Source organism: Oncorhynchus clarkii, chromosome 8, assembly GCF_045791955.1.
Source record: "Oncorhynchus clarkii lewisi isolate Uvic-CL-2024 chromosome 8, UVic_Ocla_1.0, whole genome shotgun sequence".
Taxonomy (NCBI): domain Eukaryota; kingdom Metazoa; phylum Chordata; class Actinopteri; order Salmoniformes; family Salmonidae; genus Oncorhynchus; species Oncorhynchus clarkii.
Window position 1 is genome coordinate 27,687,089 of NC_092154.1, and position 15,878 is coordinate 27,702,966.

At 40.1% G+C, this 15,878-nt stretch overlaps 1 protein-coding gene across 1 annotated transcript in view; it reads left to right on the forward strand.

Annotated features, from left to right (window-relative positions):
* The first annotated feature begins 10,416 nt into the window (after window positions 1-10,416).
* The window catches only part of LOC139415619 (potassium voltage-gated channel, subfamily H (eag-related), member 5a), a 117,453-nt gene continuing 111,991 nt past the window's right edge, over window positions 10,417-15,878 (forward strand). Inside the window, exon 1 of the mRNA XM_071163734.1 lies at window positions 10,417-10,489. Within this exon, the coding sequence (XP_071019835.1) occupies window positions 10,417-10,489 (73 nt within the window). The remainder of the gene's footprint in view (window positions 10,490-15,878) is intronic.

The window sequence follows — 15,878 nt, forward strand, 5'->3', positions numbered from 1 at the left end:
GAGGCTAGTCTATCGCAGGGCCCAACCTGGTCTCAGAGCATTTCTTAATATTCTGTACATAAATCTGAGACACTCCATGTAAATGTTATGTTTGGTATGGTGTGGTTACATAAGACAGATGGTTACTTAAGGCAAAAACAAAAGTAGGGTGGTTGGTCAGGGTGGATGGGTAGGTGTATAATGCGAACGTCTCGCAACCCAAATGTTGCATATTCGAATCTCATCACGGACAACTTTAGCTAATTAGCAACTACCTACTTCTTTTTAGCTAACCCTTCCCCTCTCCCTAACCTTAACCCTTTAACCCTAACCCTTAGCTTAGATAACGTTAGCCACCCAACTAACGTTAGCCACAACAAATTGGAATTCGTAACATGTACGTTTTTCAAATTCGTAACATATTGTATGAATTTCAATTCGTAACATATCATACGAAATGGATGATGGACATGCACAAATGAATGCATACCATACGAAACATAACATATAGGGTGGGGAGAACAAGTATTTGATACACTGCCGATTTTGCAGGTTTTCCCACTTACAAAGCATGTAGAGGTCTGTAATTTTTATCATAGGTCCACTTCAACTGTGAGAGACGGAATCTAAAACAAAAATCCAGAAAATCAAGTTTCATATAGTTTACAGTAACAATGAAAGTTCAAGTTATTGCTATTGTAGCCACCATGTCTGGTGCATAGCCCTTTCTTGCATTCAAATGACCTAGTGGCCTAAAGGGTGGAATGTAATTCATATTTTACATAATTTCATAATTAATAAACATTATTTCAAAAAACCTGTTGAAAGTCCGGTGTTTCTATGTCAACAGTTTTGTTATATTTCTTTTGTGATGTAAACTCAAAATGTAATACATTTCAACTGTTACATTACATATCTGATATGGTACATTTGTTTTCTTTTTTTTAAAGCCCATAACCATGTGTGTGAGGTGTATACTTTTGTTTCAAAGTAGGTTTGTTTAAGACTACATCGAAACACTGACCCTGATTCAGCCCACTGCAGTAAAAGGTTACGGCTTGGTTACAGTATCAGGCAAAGGCACAACTATATGAAAGGCAGTGTCAGACATGCACTAAGGACCAAAAAAGAAAGTGTCTAAAACCTAACACATGAAATGTTCTGGAAGGCATGTTCCTCAGTTCTTATAAAAAGCCACAGATGTCTATGATATGCTTTCTTCTTTACTCCTAACCGTAATGTGCAGAGCGCTAAGGACATTGGAGATAAGGCAAGAGCAATGTGAGGAAGTAGGCAAATGACACTCATAAGAGTATAAATAGTCGAGGTGAGGAGTCATTACGCAAAACATCAGCTAAGTTGCTTAGCGATGACCAGGGAGGGTAGGTCTTGCTAGCTGTTGGATAGGCAACCAGCCAAGGTGCTGTTTTGCATGCTGTTCGGAAGAAACATACAAAATACAAGGGGATATCTAGGAGATGCTGTATGACAACATGGTATCCAGTGAAAACACATCATAAGGCATTGAACACCATACAATGGACATGACGTCCTGACCTTGATACTGAAGGCCATTTAAGAACACTGGTTAAGGAGTTGAGGTAATGTCGGACCTGATTAACTAAGCATTTGCATCAGCAAAGCCTTGCACATTTTCGAAATCAGGATTTTTTAGTTAGTCTCTCTAGTGTCCAGTGTGAACAGACATACAGTATAGGGGTGGTTTACTGGACACAGATTAAGCCTAGTTCTGGACTGAAAGTGAAAGGTAGCCTAGTGGGTAAGAGTGTTGGGTCAGTAACAGAAAGGTTGCTGGTTCAACTCTCTGAGCTGACTAGCTGAAACATCTGTTGATGTGTCCTTGAGCAAGGCACGTAACCCTAATTGCTCCTGCAAGTTACTCTGGATAAGAGCCTCTGCTAAAATGTAAAAAGGATTCTGAATGTAGAATCTCCATTGAAAGTGCTCTTTAGTCCAAGACATAAAGCTTGAAATACACAATAAGTGCATGCATTGACACACTCACACTCTCTCTCCTCACACACACTTGGTGAACGTTTCATAAAAATCCTGTAATTTGAGACGTAGCCTAGCCATGGTTGGTTACACTAACATTACAGCGGGTAATTACTCATTATTACACTGTAAGGTTACTTCGGGTTAGTATTAGGGTTAGGTTTGATGCTAGGGTAAGGCTTGAACCGGAATGTGGACATGAAGCTAGGGTTAGACTTGCGGTTGAGGCTAAAGTTAGGGTTGAACTGGATGTTAACATGAAGCTAGTGTTAGGGTTGTGGTTGACGCTAGGATAAGGGTGGAACTGGGTTGTGGTTTAGGCTAGGATTGGGGTTGAACCGGGATGTGAACATAAAGCTAGGTTTAGAGGAGAGGTTGAGACTAAGGTTACAGTTGAACCAGGATATGGACATGAAGCTAGGGTTAGGGTTGTGTCTAGGGTTTAATAATGAGTAATTACACAACTTATTACAATGTAATTAAATGAGTAGTTACACAGTAATAAGGACACTAATGTAAAGGGTTAACACTTCTTTTCACCTGTTACTCCTGGAGGAGTTGGGGTAGATTAAGCCTACCATCTACTGCTCTTCAAGTTTATTTGCCAGCGGAAGGAGCTATTTTTGGGTCATTGCCTGCATTTGGAGAAGAAAAAAATACATTTAGCCTAACAGCCAACATTAGGTACAATACTAGAAATATACACGTACATAGGTCTAAACATAACAAAATGTTGCTATAATCCTACCTTGAAAGAAACGATGTGGTTCCAGAATCACCTCTCTGACATAGGGTCCAGCATATCTCTTGATGATTTCTTCCTCAAAGAAATCTCGAGCCATGATACCTGAAAAAGGAGGCAACAGTGAATTATTTTGGAACACATAACAGTCTGTGCAGTGTAGGCTACAATATTGTATGTACCTTTTTTATTTGTAAATAGCCAATTTACCATCAAAAATATGGGCCTGGTCCCTGGCGAGAAATTGCCCCCCACACATGGAGTTAGAGCAGATGCTTGGGACTCGGCTTGCTTGACCATCTTCCTTTCTTTTGCTCAAGGGCCACGGTTGATTCGTTTGGGAAGATGACATCATTGAATGTCTCGCCAGCTTTGATCCATGCCTGGGCCTGTGTAACCGATGTGAAATGGCTAGCTAGTTAGCGGTGGTGCGCGCTAATAGCGTTTCAATCGGTGACGTCACTTGCTTTGAGACCTTGAAGTAGTGGTTCCCCTTGCTCTGCAAGGGCTGTGGCTTTTGTGGAGCAATGGGTAACGATGCTTCGTGGGTGTCAATTGTTGATGTGTGCAGAGGGTCCCTGGTTCGAGCCTGGGTATGGTCGAGGGGACGGACTAAAGTTATACTGTTACACCTGCAGGATGCAAAGTTCTTGGTTTGTCAGACAAATCATCAGGTCGAAACAACAGAACGGTACAAAACAAGCGAATACACATGGTTAATGTTAAAAATATATATATATATATTTTTTTAAACGTGTCTTACCGAGCATTTCCATCAATCCACACAAGTTTATTCTACTCTCTTCTGACTGTGATTAGAGTGATGTTGATGTCGTGCCGTGATGCCAGCAGATTACAGATGGCCTTTGCCGATCGCTCATCATCTTCATCATCATCTTCTTAAGCATTATTTTTAGCATTATTAGGCCAACTTTACAGTATTGTCGCCTACTGTAGCCTACCTGTTCATAGGCCACTGTAATCGATGGGGGCTCAGGGTGGTACCATTTTGCTCATCTGATGAAGGTGCACATGGATCAGATTCAAACTTTGAAGACCGAGATCGAGTCACTGAAGGCAGACCAGTAGAAAGAGAAACATTATCTGGGGGCAGAGATACGGGCGACAGCTGATGCATTAGTCCAGAGCCAGGCGGCATTGGCGGAGAGTCAGGTGGAGAATGGTGCGTTGATGGCGAGGAACGAGATGGAGTCCCAATCCATGCCAGGCACACCTGTGAGCTCTGGAACTCCACCTCCGACAGTCAGAGTCAACATACTCATCAGGTCATCGGTTCACCTTGACATTTACATTCCTCTTCTGACAACAGAACTTTGCCAACTGCTCACCAGGCAAAGCAAGGGCCATCCGGACCTTTATGCTGTTCTGCTATAGCCTAAAAAACAAATGCCGGTGGCTTATATTTATTTATTTAGTTATTGATCCATAAGGAATTACTATGGGAATAAATATCACTGAATTACATAAATATTGGAACAAAGTTGTCTAATGAAGGTAAACAAATGGTTGCTTACTGGAAAATACTCTTTCAAACACACACGGTCACATTGTACAGAGCCATTATGGCTATTAGCAGGGCTATATTTTGGCCTTTATATGCGAGCGGTTCACAATTGGCCCAGCGTTTCTCTCCCTCTAAAAACAGAAATAAATGTTTTGGCCTTAACAAATATTATTTTGGCCTTTATTCAGATTACCATCGCTCACTCATTAAATAACCTCTAAAATATTGCTATATATTATCAAGTCGATGGCACAGTCACATAGCCAGCACCTACATAAAGCTGAGTGACTCACTCATTCATGGCTTTGTATCAAAATAAATAAGTACCAACATTCTTTCTGATAGTCTTTAATAAAGAAATGTTTTGGTTATCCTGACCTGGACACAGTGTACAGTATTATAATAGCCCATTATAGGCTATTAGCAGGACAATATACCTTTACCAACACCTCTCTGTATTTTGATACTTTGTGGAAGGGGGCTCCGGAGTGGATGGGTGCTCCCGCAGTGCAAAATGCGTTGCTACAGATGCAGGTTCGATACCCATGTCGGCCGCCACCGGGAGACCCGTGAGGCAGCTTTTGGTTTTAATTTAGAATCCTTCAATCCTCTATATGTAATTATTGGCAGAGAATCACATCACTTTTTAAAATATACTGTAGGCGACATGAGTCTCACTAGTGTTGAGTAATGTGCTGTTAAAAGTGGTGTAGGTCTTATTTATTTAAAGAGCATATTGAAGTTAGAAGCAATAGGATTTGAAGCAATAGCCTACAACTATTTTAGCACCATTTCGCGCTGCTCTGAGACAATCATGGGGACTGGTCTCGATAAATCAATGAGATTTTTATTTTCACTGAATCTCCGTTTGGGTATTGGTTAGACTACAATTATGTAGAAATGTTATGCTCATAGTGTAACCTTTATTTAACTAGGCAAGTCAGTTAAGAACAAATTCTTATTTACAAGGACTGGAATAGAAACACCATACTATTAATCAAAATAATTAAGCAAGATTTCTTAAAATCCGTCCCATAAACTGTTCTTACAAAAAAGAAACTATATACAGCAACTATTGAAGGCTATCAAATGCTTCTCAAAGATGTCCTCTGGTGGTCAAACTAGCACTAACTAGTATTAAGGGTACCAGTGGTTGACACTTAAATAACGTACCATAGAATTCTCAGGCATCATGCAAGCTGTGCCGCAGTACACTGCAACTTTTCAAGGACGAACCACTGTACTGTAGCCTAGGCTACATGGTTAGACAAAAGGTTTCCAGAGATGGGACCAAGTCACAAGTAAGTCTCAAGTCTTAGCACTCAAGTCCCAAGTCAAGTCCCAAGTCAAGACAGGCAAGTCTGAGTCAAGTCTCAAGTCAAGACCAACAAGTCTCAAGTCAAGTCTCAAGTCCTAAACTTTGAGTTTTGACTCCTAAACAAGCCATAATGTGCTCTTCACCAAATGTACATTTGAAGTCGGAAGTTTACATACACTTAGGTTGGAGTCATTAAAACTAGTTTTTCAACCACTCCACAAATGTGTTGTTAACAAACTATTTTTTATAGTTTTGGCAAGTCGGTTAGGACATCTACTTTGTGCATGACACAATACATTTTTCCAACAATTGTTTACAGACAGATTATTTCACTTATAATTCACTGTATCACAATTCCAGGGGGTCAGAAGTTTACATACACTAAGTTGACTGTGCAATCAAACAGCTTGGAAAATTCCAGAAAATGAAGTTATGGCTATAGAAGCTTCTGATACATCCATCTGTAACTGTGGATGTATTTCAAGGCCTACCTTCAACCTCAGTGCCTCTGTGGTTAACATCAATGGAAAATCAAAAGAAATCAGCCAAGATCTCAGAAAATAAATGATAAACCTCCAAGTCTGGTTTATCCTTGGGAGCAATTTCCAAACGCCTGAAGGTACCACGTTCATCTGTACAAACAATAGTACGCAAGTATAAACACCATGGGAACACGCAGTAGTCATACCGCTCAAGAAGGAGACATGTTCTGTCTCCTAGAGAGGACCGTACTTTGGTGCGAAAAGTGAAAATCAATCGCAGAACAACAGCAATGGACCTTGTGAAGATGCTGGAGGAAACCGGTACAAAAGTATCTATATCCACAGTAAAAACGGATCCTATATCGACATAACCTGAAAGGCCGCTCAGCAAGGAAGAAGCCACTGCTCCAAAACTGCTATAAATAAGCCAGACTACGGTTTGCAACTGCACATGGGGACAAAGATCATACTTTTTGGAGAAATGTCCTCAGGTCTGATGAAACAAAAATAGAACTGTTTGGCCATAATGACCATCGTTATGTTTGGAGGAAAAGGGGGAGGCTTGCAAGCTGAAGAACACCATCCCAACCATGAAGTACGGGGGTGGCAGCATCAGGAGGGACTGGTGCACTTAACTGCAGGAGGGACTGGTGCACTTCACAAAATAGATGGCATCATGAGGTAGGAAAATTATGTGGATATATTGAAGCAACATCTCAAGACATCAGTCAGGAAGTTAAAGCTTGTTTGCAAATGGATCTTCCAAATGGACAATGACCACAAGCATACTTTCAAAGTTGTGGCAAAATGGCTTAAGGACAACAAAGTCAAGGTATTGGAGTGGCCATCACAAAGCCCTGACCTCAAACCTATAGAAAATGTGTGGGCAGAACTGAAAAAATGTGTGCGAGCAAGGAGGCCTACAAACCTGTCTCAGTTACACCAGCTCTGTCAGGAGGAATGGGACAAAATTCACCCAACTTATTGTGGGAAGCTTGTGGAAGGCTACCTGAAACATTTGACCCAAGTGAAACAATTTAAAGGCAATGCTACTATATACTAATTGAGTGTATGTAAACTTCTGACCCACTGGGAATGTGATGAAAGAAAAAAAGCTGAAATCAATCATTCTCTCTACTATTATTCTGGTGATCCTAACTGACCTAAAACAGGGAATATTTACTAGGATTAAATGTCAGGAATTGTGAAAAAACTGAGTTTAAATGTATTTGGCTAAGGTGTATGTAAACTTCCGACTTCAAATGTAATACCATTTATATTTTTAACAAGAGTAATAGTTAGTATATTACATTTACACAAATCATGAATGCTTTTAAAAATATATTTATTATTTTCCAAATAAACGTTATATTTCCATGGAAATACATGGGTAGCCGTAAGAAAGACCCCCCAATAGCGATCGACTATCGAGGATCGCTATGGGGTGCAATTGGGCAATGTAGGCTTATACACAATCGCCCAACCTTACACACACACACACACACACACACACACACACTGTGTGTGTGGTTACAGTAGGCTAACATATGTCAATGGCTTTAGGAACAGCAGTAACATCAGGCAGGATTTAGGCTACCAACTGCCTAGCCAGGTGTAGCTCAATCTTGGGTGCAATGATCATGTTCCCGCACTGACTGAATGTGTGGAGGCTCATTGATTTAACATTACGTTAGCCATCATGCTACACTAGCAAAGTTATGAATGATATAGCTGTCGGCTATATTAGCCACGACTTACCGTTCTTTGTGCAGCTTCAAATGTCAAACAAAGTTGGAAGTTGTTGCGCCCCCGTCTGTCATTTTCTTCCCTCATGTTTTGCAAGTTGCAATAAGTTTTTTGTTGATACAGCATAGTCTTTATATCCGAAAATAATATTTTTGGGTATCATCTTTCCAAGGACTCCATCTTAATTTACCCGCCAACGTTCCTCTGCACTGCCACTCGCAACTTTTTCTCAGCTGGCACATTTTATTGGCTGCTGTCCGATTCAAACTGTAATCTGTAAAATGAAGAGTTGACGCACTGCACACTTTTTTAAATAGCATCATTTTTTATATTTGGGCTTGAGGAGGGTATCAAGTCAGTTCGAGTCAAAAGGCTCAAGTCCAAGTCAAGTCACGAGTCATTGGTGTTAAAGTCAAAGTCGAGTTGCATGTCATCATATTTGTGACTCGAGTCCACACCTCTGTAGGTTTCTACCAATATCCATTTTCATCTGAAGAACCCTTCTTCGATGATTCTTTGGGTGGCAAGAAAGATTCTTTGGAAGGCAAATGTTATACATCTGAATAAGCTTTTTCATTGTAATTTTTTCTTTATTTTAAATAGTGCCTGAGCATTAATGTTAACCTCAGTGTTTAAACTTTAACATCAAGAGTTTGAGTAATCTGATACATTTAGGTGTGAGCATGTTTAAAACCGTACCTATATGGGAAAATACAGTGCATTCGGAAAGTATTCAGACACCTTGACGTTTCCACATTTTTTTTAGAGATAAAGGAAAACAGCCCCGCCCACAACCATAAGGCTCTCCAGAGGGTAGTGAGGTCTGCACAACGCATCCCCGGGGGCAAACTACCTGCTCTCCAGGACACCTACACCACCCGATGTCACAGGAAGGCCAAAAATATCATCAAGGACAACAACCACCCGAGCCACTGCCTGTTCACCCCGCTATCATCCAGAAGGCGAGGTCAGTACAGGTGCATCAAAGCTGGGACCGAGAGACTGAAAAACAGCTTCTATCTCAAGGCCATCAGACTGTTCAACAGCCATCACTAACATTGAGTGGCTGCTGCCAACATACTGACTCAACTCTAGCCACTTTAATAATGGAAACATTGATGTAATCAATTTATCACTAGCCACTTTATATAATGCTTACATACCCCACATTACTCATCTCATATGTATATACTGTACGCTATACCATCTACTGCATCTTGCCATTTTGATGTAATGTATCACTAGCCACTTTAAACAAGGCCACTTTTTATAATGTTTTCATACCCTACATTACTCATCTCATATGTATATACTGTACTCTATACCATCTACTGCATCTTGCCTACGCCGTTCGAGCATCAATCATTCATATATTTTTATGTACATATTCGTATTCGTATATATTGTTGTGAAATTGTTAGGTTATATTACTTGTTAGATATTACTGCATGGTCGGAACTAGAAGCACAAGCATTTCGCTATACTCCCATTAACATCTGCTAACCATGTGTATGTTACAAATACATTTGATTTGATTTTGATATGGTTCAATCAAGCCACACATCAACAAACTTTCTCTCATCAGCGCATTTTCGAGGCAAATTGGATAAAATCATTGCATTTGCCATGCAAAATAGCAGAATTGCTGTAGCAAAATCAAGCTCTTTTGCCTGCAAATATCACAGAAAATCCCGCAAAATCCTGGAGGGATTGTAAAACATTTAAAAACAATCCCATCATTATCGTATTTCCCAGCGTGCTCTATTGCTGGTTGATTTTCAGAATGGTTTGTTTCCATATCTGTGTTTTTGCATGTACATTGATTGTTTGATTATGCTACACGAAGATAAATAACATACATTTATAATTTTAATACTTATCCTGTCTGTTAGTAGTTGGATTTATTGCACACGTTACTGAGATAGTTGTTCCAGTTTAGATGATTTAGGTCAGGCGTGTCAAACTCATTCCACGGAGGGTTTAGTGTCTGTTGGTTTTGATTTTTACTTTCAATTAAGACAGAGACATCCAGGTGAGGAGGGATTCTATGAAAAACCCTAAATAGACCTCTCTGAAAAGGGTTTTATCTAGCACCAAAAAGGGTTCCCCTAAAGGGAAAAACCGAACAACTCTATGTGGTTCTATTTAGCGTCTTTCTTTTCTAAGAGTGTAGCCAGCCTATTTGTTGGTAAATGTAATCTCATGCAAGAAAATGGACAGTGTTGCTTGAATTGCAAAAAGAGGGAGAATACGTTTAAGAACCCATTGAGCTATAGTTTACTTCCAGATAGGTTGAAAATATCGGCAAAATTTTCTAACAGCTTGGATTTCAAACTCATGCCGTTGCTTGAGATTATTGCATTGACCATCTGAGATTCAATGCCATCGGGTTTGCGGTGAAACATCGAGAGCGCAGGCGCACCAGGACAAACTCGTAGCCTGCGGAGCTGCTTTAGCTCTGTGATAAAGAATCTACATCAAACCAGCCTCGGTGCATTGTTACCATGAGCTTCTTCATCCCACAGACTCTTACTTATCTAGACTATTTCACTTTTGCGACCAGCTTTCATAAAGCTTGAAGCCCCGAACGACACCTCCTGACCACAGAATGCACGGGGGAAAAAGAGGTTTGGTGGCACCTCAGAACACTTTTTTGGAGAACATTGTCCGGCGCTCAAGTGGTAAGAGTTCCTTCCCTCTGTTAGTAGCATTAAATGGTTCAAGTGCATGTAGAAACAAGTGTAGATTAGCCTACAATTACCAAATCTGTTGAATTTCGCTAATGATGTCAAACCCAATTTTCTGAATGAATGATGCTGTGCATTAATTTCAGGGCCATTAGGCATAATTATTATTATTTTGTCGGCGAATAAGCAGATGCAATAGCCTGTGGTTGCAAACCTGATACTGTATTTTTTTTGTAGATAAGCAAGGTCTGTGAATAGCAGAGCCACGGTGGTTTATTTAAAAACTCCAAGACACCCTCTGTTGGCAGTTTATAGATAGGCCTATACAGAAGACGATCATGTGCCACTTAATAATAACTTACTGCGCTTTATGCGATGCATACAATTTATTGATGTAGCCTATAGGCAATAAGTGACAAGTTTATGCGTAGGCAAAATTGTATTTGTTTATCACATTATACATTTTTTAAAACAAGGCTGTGCATAGAGTAAGGTTTTCTCAGGGACCTTCGCATTGCGCGTTTAATGTTTTGGGATAGCCCTATTGACATTAAAATGTGTGCTCCCCGATATGATTATTGCCAGAATCGGGTTGTGTCCTAAAAAGCCTTACTTAAACGAATTGTCCATATAATTTCCATGACTGTAAATGGGGCAAATATTCGGAAAAGACATAATTTCTGCTTGTATTTATAACGAAGCCCCAAAGTTTGTTGCTTTGATAATTAATGGTAGTGATTTAAAGGCTAATATGAGTTAATGAGGCATACTTTAATAAGCTACATTGATTATTATGAATGTAACATCAACAGCTTTTGGGATAGGCAGCAATATAACTTCACAGTAGCCTAGGCTAAAGCTATGTTTACTAGACTGACTATATGCAACTTTAATTTGAAAAACATATGCACATTGCATGCTACAATATGCACAGTAAGGTGAGTTATTTCAATGCGTTTTAGTCATGATATAGCCGGTTGGTTTGTGATGTGGAATTATTATTACTACCAGCCTATCCTAATGTTTTAGCGCCAGGCTACCACCTGAGAAGTGAATGAGTCAATTGAAGAGGCGCTACACTACATGACCAAAAGCATGTGGACACCTGCTCATCGAACATCCCATTACAAAGTCATTGCTGCAGGGACTTGCTTCCATTCAGCCACAAGAGAATTAATGAGGTTGGGCTATTCATCCCAAAAGGTGTTCGATGGGGTTGTGGTCAGGGCTCTGTGCAGGCCAGTCAAGTTCTTCCACACTGATCTCGACAAACCATTTCTGTATGGACCTCACTTTGTGCACAGGGGCATTGTCATGCTGAAACAGAAACGAGCCTTCCCTAAACTGTTGCCACAAAGTTGTAAGCACAGAATCGTCTAGATTGTCATTGAATGCTGTAGCATTACGACGTCCCTTTATAGGAACTAAAGGGCCTAGCCCGAACCATGAAAAACAGCCCCGGACCATTATTCCGCCTCCACCAAACTTTAGTTGGTACTATGCATTGGGGCAGGTAGCATTCTCCTGGTATCCGCCAAACCCAGATTCATCCATTGGACTGCCAGATGGTGAAGCATGATTCATCACTCTGGAGAACGTGTTTCCACTGCTCCAGAGTCCAATGGCGGCGAGCTTTACACTACTCCAGCCGACACTTGGCATTGCGCATGGGGATCATAGGCTTGTGTGCAGCTGCTCTGCCATGGAAACCCATTTCATTAAGCTCCCGACGAACAGTTCTTGTGCTGACGTTGCTTCCAGAGGCAGTTTGGAAATCTGTAGTGAGTGTTGCAACCAAGGACAGACAATTTTTATGCGTTATGCGCTTTAGCACTAAGTGGTCCCGTTCTGTGAGCTTGTGTTCCCAACCACTTCTGGGCTGAGCTGTTGTTGCTCCTAGACGTTTCCACTTCACAATAACAGCACTTACCATTGACCGAGACAGCTCTTGCAGGGCAGAAATTTGAAAAACTGACTAGTTGGAAAGGTGGCATCCTGTGACAGTGCCACGTTGAAAGTCACTGAGATCTTCACTAAGGCCATTCTACTGCCAATGTTTGTCTATGGAGATTGCATGGCTGTGTGCTCGATTTTATACACCTGTCAGCAACGTGTGGCTGAACAGCCGAATCCACTCATTTGAAAGGGTGTCCACATACTTTTGTATATATAGTGTATTTGTAACTAGGCTACACTCAGAGAAAAAGGCAATTGAGGGGTTCTTTGTCAGGTGTGAGGGTTATATGTTGAGCCACTTTTACCAAAAGGTGATTTGCATATCAGGAAGGGTTCTTTTTTAGCCTGCTGCTGTGATGGTTGTGAAGAACCTTTTATGCCATGAAATGCTACACTGTTAAAAAGTTCCAGTAATTCTACGCTACCCTACAGGCTAGTGGCTGCAGTGAAAGTACAGTAAAGAACAACAAGTTACTGTATTCTTACAGCTGAATTAAGGTGTTATTGCTGTAAAAAGGCACTATGCTGCTGAATGCTGATTACTTGGGACTATACTGTACCTCACTTGGGATTAGAACTCACAACCTCTTGGTTGCTAATGACCTGAATTTCCTGCTACACCACCAGGTCTGTGGCCCCAGATTTATGTCTCGTTCAAAACAACTGGGAACTGGGAACTTGGAAATCTCTGACTTCTGATTTTGGTGCATTCAAAACAACTGGGAACAATCTCTGATTTGAACGGTCATCAAACTTGGAATTCCATCGCGGGAACTCGGGCCTCTTTCTAGAGCTACGACATTCCGACTTGAAGATCAATGACATCATGATTTGACCTCGTATTTTTCAGAGTTCCCAGTTGTGAAGGCAGCATTATTGCCAAGTAGTGCTGTCACGATACCAGAATTTTGACTTCGATACTTATACCAGTGGTGTGTTGAGTTCACTTCAACATTTGCTAAGTTTCCAAACAGTTTGTACTGAACGCCAAGACGTTCCCCAAAACGTTCTTGAAAATACGGAGGTACGTTTGCTCTCATTTGGTGGGTGTGGCGAGGTGTGGCTTAAAACAAGAGGTTTATAGGGCCAGTCATTCAGTACAGCACCATTGCATTCTATTAAACGTTCCAAAACGTAAAAATGTGCGGAATGCAGCCCTAGTTCAGTATTACGATACTTGATACCATCACAATACTCAATACTAAATTATACCAAAACAATACCACTGCAAAAAATAGGGCATATTAGCCAAAGTCACAGAATGGCACTTGATCCAGACAGAGAAACTAAGCTACTGCTCTGTTCAATATTTGGGCATTTTTGAGTGAAATATGATTTCATTTGAAATATTTTGCGTCAAAAACGTAATGCGGTGGCCAAGTACAGTATGCATTTATGAATAAATTATACAGTCAATTTGACTTTTGTTTTTACCAATCTAACTACATAACAACAATGGCAATCATTTATTTGCATGGTCAATCTCTGTAGCCTAGGCCTATTCACAGGACAGGTGAATGCATTTTTCAATAGGAGTGTGTTCATGCATTGAGTTATTGAGCTTGTTTTGGTTGATTTTGTGGGGATTTTGTGTTGATTTTTGTTTCCCTTCCATTTGAGACTTATTTTATTGTACTGATCAACAACATTTGCATAGAAGTAGCTTATTTTATAAAAGTGTGCGCTGTCTCTTTAAGAGGGGGTGGCCCATCTGAGCTCAAGTCACACACACAGTCAGTTTGCTGAGGCAATAGATATTCTTTAAAAGATGTGAGAGTCTGATTAAGTGAATGAAAAAAGTTTTGGTGGCAATCAGCTTTGAAATCACAGTTTTTTTCTGTTATGGTTTGCATATAATCTCAAACAAAGTACTAGGGTAGTGAATTGATGTTAGTTTCAGATGTAAGCTAGCAAAGAAAGTTAGCCTACAAAGCTGGAAGCTTCTTCTTGCATTGTAAAGTGTCCTAGTCTGTGGGAACATTGTTTTGGGAACAGTAATTCAGTTTCAACATTTCTACATGCCGTGTCGCATTATTCAATTGTGCTAACTTCTTTGCAGCGAGAGTGGGAAGCTAGTATGCAGCCCAGACTTCCGGTGCAGGCTAATAGGTGGTGGGCCTATGCCAAAAACAGTGAAGTTGATTGATCTATATCGAGGGAGGAGCTGATTTTTTTGTATATGACAAATACATATTCTTATGATTACTGTAAAATGTATTGGCACCTTAAAATATTTTCCCCTCGTGATGAAGGCAGCTTCTATCTAAGACGTAAACACAGCCTCACATGAAATCGTTATCTGCTGTCAATGTGTTAAGAGGAACTAACGCTAGCTCCCAAAGACTGAAAGAAGATAAATATCTGTTTTCGAGTGCACTTGAAATATGCAGCATGCAATAGGAATGGTTTTGATTATATGAAGAGGTAACTCTGTTGACCATTTATCCAATTTATTGAAAGTTAGCTAATGTTACCATTGACTAGCTTAGCCAATACTGTAAACATCAATGTGCCTGCTCAGGTAGCTAGTGCTTCATTAGCTATCTCTCTGTCAGTGAATTCAATTTTGAATCATGTTTTGTCATGATTGTTTCATTTCAAGTAACTATCTGCAGGCTTAAATAAACATTAAATCATACAAGTTGCATAGAAATCTAAATAAAAACATGTAGATAGATGTATATGCGACAGCTTCATATGCATATTAGCTAGCAATACATAACCCATACACATATAGCATACCTTGAAATTAAAATCTTCTCTAAAAAATAGTTGTACAATGCGCTATGCAATAAAATAACCAGTTTGATTTCTAAACCAGATGAGTTCTCAAATAGCTGCTGCCCAATACAATGGTGGGCCTGCATAAAGTTGGATGCATTTGAATATAAGGTATGGAGAATGATAGGGGCTGTAGGATTATAGAAAAAGCAGTAGGGAAATGAATGTATGATTTTCAAATACTAAATGTCATTTTAATGTGAGTATATTTAGGTGGTTCAAATTATTAACATTCCTACTATCTTTCTAAAAGATGGCGATGACAAAATCTGGCCAATCCCTTCATTTTTCTAATAGCAATGACTGAGTGAGACATGTTTTCCATAATGTATGTTTCATGCATATACATTTGAACAAAGAACACCATCACAAATAGTGTTTCACCATTTATTGAGTACGGAGACCAATACTAAAGGTGTCTCAGGCAGTATTTAAAGTATCTAAATATAGTGTAACCAATCAATGTATATCAGGTGCCATGGAAGGCACAATCTTACAATGTTGCAGTCCAGAAATGAGAGCTTTACCATCTGCCAAACGCCTGGGCCTCTGATGGAGACTGTACAACCGTCATCAGCGCATGATTCCTCCTCCTCTCTAGGAGCATTTGTGTGCCCAGGCCCCATAGGAGACAAGTGCTTTAGCA